General features: G+C 37.7%; 1 protein-coding gene across 1 annotated transcript; it reads right to left on the reverse strand.

Moving 5' to 3' along the window:
* Window positions 1-4,797: 4,797 nt before the first annotated feature.
* Window positions 4,798-5,568, reverse strand: LOC131008340 (uncharacterized). The gene has a single exon (XM_057935224.1). The coding sequence runs from the start codon at window positions 5,566-5,568 to the stop codon at window positions 4,798-4,800; it is 771 nt and encodes a 256-aa protein (XP_057791207.1).
* Window positions 5,569-6,600: the final 1,032 nt, after the last annotated feature.

Consider the following 6,600-nt stretch of genomic DNA (forward strand, 5'->3'; position numbering starts at 1 on the left):
AGGATTCGAACCCAGCACCTGCATCCATCCACCAAGATGATGTATCCACCGTAGATCTTGATGATCGAATGGCTTAAAATGGTTCTCCGTTCTTATTTTATTAGTGGTTCTTATTTGAACCTCTCCCTATATATATATATATATATATATATATATATATATATATATATATATATATATAGGGTTGAGTTCTATAGAGAATTATCTTTTTGTTCATCGTGAACAAATCTATACATTTTACGAACAGATCAACATAAGTAATGAACAGACGTATTTAGTAAAAATAGAGAAAAACTCGCCACTAGCAGGATTCGAACCCGGGGCAAATTTCTGTTCATATGGTACATTGATTTGTTTATCAAAATTATAAATCTTTTCGTTTTTGTTTCACGAATTCTCTATTCTCTAAATGTTTAATATTCTCTATTAAACCTTTCTGTTCTCTCTCTCTCTCTCTATATATATATATATATATATATATATATGGGGAGAGAGAGGTTCAATTGAGAAACATATATGTTATTATAAATTAAGAAACAATCATAACCTTTTTAATATATCTCAATCTAATGGTCATCAATTTATTCCATTTCTTGCGTCCATAATATGAAAGAGGTTAAAATTGTCAAATACTCCCTAAGATATTCCGTTAAATACCATATTTAAGTATTAAACAAATCAAATGTTTTAGGAAGATTTGATGGAAGATAAGTTTCTAATTAATCAACAATTATTTATGGAAGATATTATTGGCTATATGTTTCTTCTGAGTTCGAGGGTTTTTTAGGACAATAACTTAGATTGATTTAGAAATTAGGACAATAACTTTCGAACTTGTAAAAATAGAACACTAATATTTTTTTTGAGTAAAATAGGACACTAATTAATAAGTGTTGCATCCGCAAGACATTTTTCGGCCAATTATCGACCGAGAAATGTCCTATTTTTACGACGCTTATTAATTAGGGCTCGTTTGATTTTCAGTAAAGGATTATGTAGGATAATTTGTAACCAGGATATTTGGCGTGGATAATGACAGATTATTAATACTGAGTTGGTGTTTGCTATCATGGCTAAATACAGAATATCCTGGTTTAAGTTAATCCTAGGGGGGAGGTGGTATTATTAATCCTAAGAAATCTGGATTAATAACACTGGGTCGTGGGATTAAACCGGGTCATCCGCATTATTACTAAATAATACCAAACACTAGACTGATCTGTACTAAATTAGCTAATACAATGTATTAGTCAATATCAAACACGCCCTTCGTGTCCTATTTTACTCTAAAAAAAATTAGTGTCCTATTTTTACAAGTCCGAAAGTTATTGTCCTAATTTCCAAATCAATCTAAGTTATTGTCCTAAAAAATCCTCTGACTCCGTTTCTTCTTCTACAACGCTGATTTTTTCTCATAATATTTTTTGTTATATTTTTTAATACGCTCATTAGAATTATATAATGAACGTTACTGACTTTTATTGAACGTGTATCACAAAGTAACGAACAACTTTGTTTTTCGTTATATTTTTTAATACGTTCGTTAGAATTAAATAATGAACGTTATCTGATTTTTATTGAACATGTATACAAAGTAACGAACAACTCCGTTGTTCGTTATATTTTTTAATATGTTCGTTAGAATTATATAATGATTGTTATCTGGTTTTTATTCAACGTGTATCACAAAGTAACGAAAATGTGGCATCTAATGAATAAGGTAGGCGTAAATTCATGGAGAAGAATCTGGGATTCTATTAAACGCACATTTTTGGGTATTCCAAGCACCGTGGGACGCTCGAAGACTGAGATATTCCAAATGTTGGTTGATCGGACTAGGAAAAAATCAAAGGATTGGAAGAGACGGTTTTTGTCGGGCGCAGGGAAAGTTGTTCTTATCAAGGCGGTCCTTCAAGCTATCCCGTCATATCTTATGAGTTGCTTTGTAATCCCGGAGCAGATTTGCCAAAATCTTAATGGCATCGCGGCACGCTTCTTTTGGGGCCAAAAACAGGAAGAACGCTGCATTCATTAGAAGAGTTGGAAGAGTTTGTGCGTGCCGAAGAAAGAAGGGGGACTCAGATTCAGGGATTTGAGTCTCTTTAACCGTGCTATGTTGGCAAAGCAGGTTTGGCGAATTATTCAGAATGATTCTTCCTTGTTAGCACGTTCTCTTAAAGCGAGGTACTTTCCTCGGACGGACATCCTCCTTGCTAGTAAAGCCCATAATCCTTCTTACATTTGGACTAGCTTGCTAGCAGGTAGGGATCTCCTGAACGAGGGAGTGGCGTGGAAGATTGGTGATGGTTCTCGTATCCGCATTGGTCATGATGCTTGGTTACCTGATGGAGAATGGAGGTTTCATGTTGCTCGAGTTGGGGAGAATCTCAGGACCATGAAGGTGTCGGATCTCTTCTTGGAAGATGGAGAGATGTGGGATCTGGAAAAAGTTCAAGAGGTACTTCCTCATACGGAGTGGTGGAAATTTACTGATTGTTTTCATGGAAATCGGACGGATGTGGACAGGCCTTTCTGGCCCCATGATAAAGGGAATGTTTTCACAGTTAAGTCCGGTTATTTTCTTGCTATCTCCAATAGACGTAGAGGAGAGGCTTCAACCTCTTCGAGGGAGGATCATCTCTGGAAATGGATTTGGGGCCTTGATGTCATTCCTAAAGTCAAACTGTTCCTCTGGCGATGTCTTTCTTCTTCATTACCGACTGCTTTGAGTCTTAGAGGACGATCCATTGATGTTGATCCCATGTGTAGAAGGTGCGGTCTGTTTGAGGAGACGGCGGAACATGCTCTGCGGGATTGTCAATGGACTGCTTTATTTTGGGCTTCTTCGCCGCTACGCTTGAGACCTCTTGGAGGTGAGGAACTTTGCAATATCCCCTCTTGGTTCGAGAAGATCAGACAAATCCCTCAGACAGAAGTTCACAACTTGTTTGCTACTCTCCTGTGGTCAGTTTGGTATGCTAGAAACTTACTCTTATTCCAAGACAAAATTATTGCCCCCATTGAGTGCTTCCAGATTGCATACAGAGCTGTCTGGGCAAAACCAATAAGCATTCCTAATGTCCAAAACTCCCCTTGTCAAGTGGAGTGCAGTAGACGAGGTCAATTCAAAATCCGGTGTGATGCGGCTTTTGCCTCTGGAGTGGGAATGGCTTTTGGGGTGGTGATTTCTGATGCTGAGGGAAAGAAAGTGGGATGCTGTTACGGGTTTAGGCCGGGAGCAGTCTCGGTGATGGAGGGGGAAGCTACTGCTGTGTTGGAAGGTGTTCGCCTCTGCACTGAGAAAGGCTTATCGGACGTGATTATTGAAATGGACTGCCAACGTCTCTACTGGAGTTTAGTGAACAAAAAATATGATCCTTCTTATCTGGGAACCACTCTTGACAGAATTTGGTCTGCTGCCATGGCGTTACAACGGTGTTCTTTCAGCTAGACGTCTAGAGAAGGGAATGAAGATGCCGATCGCCTCGCCAAATTTGCTTTATGTAATCATTTAGCTCCTTCCTCTGTTGAGGTGTTTCCTTCTTTGTTGAACTCGTTTTCAAGCTAGTAATATCAATACTACTTTTCCTCAAAAAAAAAAAAAAAAAAAACACCCTTTGCTGTCCAAAATTCATCTTTATTTTATATAAATGTAATTAATAAATGATTAATCATAAATGATATGATGTGAACCATCAGATTAGAAGTAATCAAAGACATTGATTTGTTCTTAAAATCTAACACTTAAGAGGGTTTCTCAATTGAAGCTCACTATATATATATATATATATATATATATGTGTGTGTGTGTGTGTTTATGGAATGTTCAATTTGTGGAATTAAATAAGATTAGTCTTGTAATATTTTATTTGTTTGGATAAATACAATGTGATACTTAATTTTTAAATAATGTCATGTATGAAATCATGATTTATAAGTCTTGATGTATTTATGTGAAAAAATAATCTCGGGATCAATTCAAGTTCGTGATAATCGTTTATAGAAAAAGTTACGTATCATACATTTACATGGTATGTTAACTTTGAAGAAATATATCAACATAGACTAAGCTTGGAGTTGGTTGTAGATAAGGATAATCAAGCTATCAATTAATAACTAGAGTATGGATTACTTAGGTAAGTTAATCATATTATGTTGCATTGGTATATTTTTTGTAAGATCTCAAGCCGCATTCACAGGTCTCAGTTGAGGCTTTGTGTATCAAAATCCTTAGTTTATGTTTAGATTCACTGTCCACACATTCGTAGCTATAAAAGATAGTACGTAATTAAAAAAAATAAACATGCAATTTCCCACGCACCTCAAAAGTTAAAACATGATACGAAATATTTTAATTAGTATTTGGCAAGTTGAGACAACATAACAATTTTTATAAGCTATATATAGGATATTTACAGTTGAATAAAATTTGGCTCAATGTGGTGTTGCTAAGAGAGATCGGGAAAATAAAAGTTCAACCGTGAAGGAAAAGAACGATAGCAAAATGATATTGTTTATAATATTACGTTATATCAATCGTCAATCCATAAATAGTATATATTCCAATTTCCGTCTCATCTCGTGTTTAGGAATTTTGAAATTGTGAAAAGAGAAATCTTATTACGAAATTTATGTGACTAATTCAAATTTTCAAATCTATCTATACTATATTAAAAATGAAGTTTTCAATTTGAAATCAATTTCAAAATTGAATGGTAATTTTGTTTTTTTTTTGGTCAAGCAAACTTTATTGAAATTAAAGAAGAAGAAAACTCTTGGTACCAGAGGTACCAAAGATTAGTACAAGAATGGGAGCGAGAATCCACGGGAACACCACGTGGAGAAAGGAATGTTCGAGTCTACAATTTTGAATATCTTATTCCAGCTCCAAAGTCTTCCTTTGATTTCAATGATTAACTTCTCAATATCCCAAGCCTTTCCTTCGAACCTGCTGTCATTTCTTTTTTTCCAAATCAGCCAAATTGTGCAAACCCACACTGCCATAAGAAATCTCCTGTTGTTCTTTCCTTTTGTAGCACAGAAAAACGAGGTGAAGTGTTGAGGAATACCTTGTGGCCTCACAGTTTTGCGATCAATCCACTGCTGTAATTTATCCCACACTATCTCCACCTTTGGGCAATGTAAGAACAGATGCTCCGCTGTTTCAACACTTGTAACGCAAGCATTACACCAAGTCTCCTCAATCCCAAGTGTAACATTCCTCTTGACAAGGTTATTGCAAGTCGCCAACCTATTTCGTAAGCATCTCCATGCGGTCACCTTTGCCTTGTGTGGTGCCGGTGTCTTCCAAACTTGAGCTAACTCTTCTTTAAACATGGACAACGGAGATGGTTCGTTCCTGGCCGCTGCTAAAACTTCATACGCCGACTTGGTTGAAAAAACCCCGTCCTTTGTCGCCTTCCAAATCCAGCCATCCTCCTTATCTGGGCAGAGATCAAATTCTGAAATGAAAGCAGTTAGTATATCAAACATTTCTTTCTCTCTATCAAACAACTCCCTTCTCCATTCAAACTTCCAAACCCAACTTCCTTCCTCCCATCTTCCCATCTCCCCGATAAACCCGTTTTTATCCTTACACAAATTAAACAGTCGCGGGAAAACAGAATTCAGCGTTCTATCTCCCGCCCACACATCCACCCAAAATCTAGTATTCCTTCCATTCCCAACAGCTCATGTAATGTTTTCAAAAAACCAACCCTTCTCCGAACCCCTTCCCGCCTCCACAATCTTTGTCCACCACCCCTTGTTCCCACCTCTTTCCTTCACTCTACATCCTCCCTCATCCCTCCACACTAATTCACCATAAATGGACTTAATGACCCTAACCCACAGCACCTCACCTTCCTCCAAGAACCTCCACAACCACTTCATCACCAATGCATGATTGAACCACTCAATATTCCTAAACCCCAAGCCCCCTTCCTGTTTTTGATCACATAAAGTACTCCATTTGACCCACGCAATAGATCCGGAGGACTCACTTCCCCCCCACAGGAATTTTCCAAAAGCAGAATTAAGTCTATTGACAATAGTTTTAGGCATAAAGGAAAAGGAGAGTTGAAAAACCGGGATAGCTTGCAAGACCGCTTTAACCAAAGTGATTCTCCCTGCCAAAGAGAGAGACCGTTTCTTCCATCCCCCAATTTTCTTCATCACTTTATCAACCAAGAAATTCCAGTCCACCACGCAATTGCTTCGACCGCCAACTTTAATTCCGAGGTAACTAAAAGGCAAAGATCCCACCTTACAGTTCAGAGCCTCGGCCATCCTTTTCCTGTCTTCTTCAGCCACCCCGACTCCCATAATGCTGCACTTATTGAAGTTCACCGCCAAACCCGACAAAAAATAAAAAAGTAACAGAATGTGTTTCATTGCCTCCGTGTTTCTGTCATCATCGTTTAATAAGAAGATCGTGTCATCAGCATACTGAAGATGGGAGATTGAGACATTGTCTTTTCCAATCACGGCGGGTACCAAAAGCTGCCTTGTCGTCGCTCTTTCAATTAAGGAATGCAGACCTTCGGCAACAATCAGGAACAGAAAATGAGACATTGGATCTCCCTGACGTAGGCCTCTACT

The sequence above is a fragment of the Salvia miltiorrhiza genome, chromosome 2 (genome assembly GCF_028751815.1).
Source record: "Salvia miltiorrhiza cultivar Shanhuang (shh) chromosome 2, IMPLAD_Smil_shh, whole genome shotgun sequence".
Lineage (NCBI taxonomy): Eukaryota > Viridiplantae > Streptophyta > Magnoliopsida > Lamiales > Lamiaceae > Salvia > Salvia miltiorrhiza.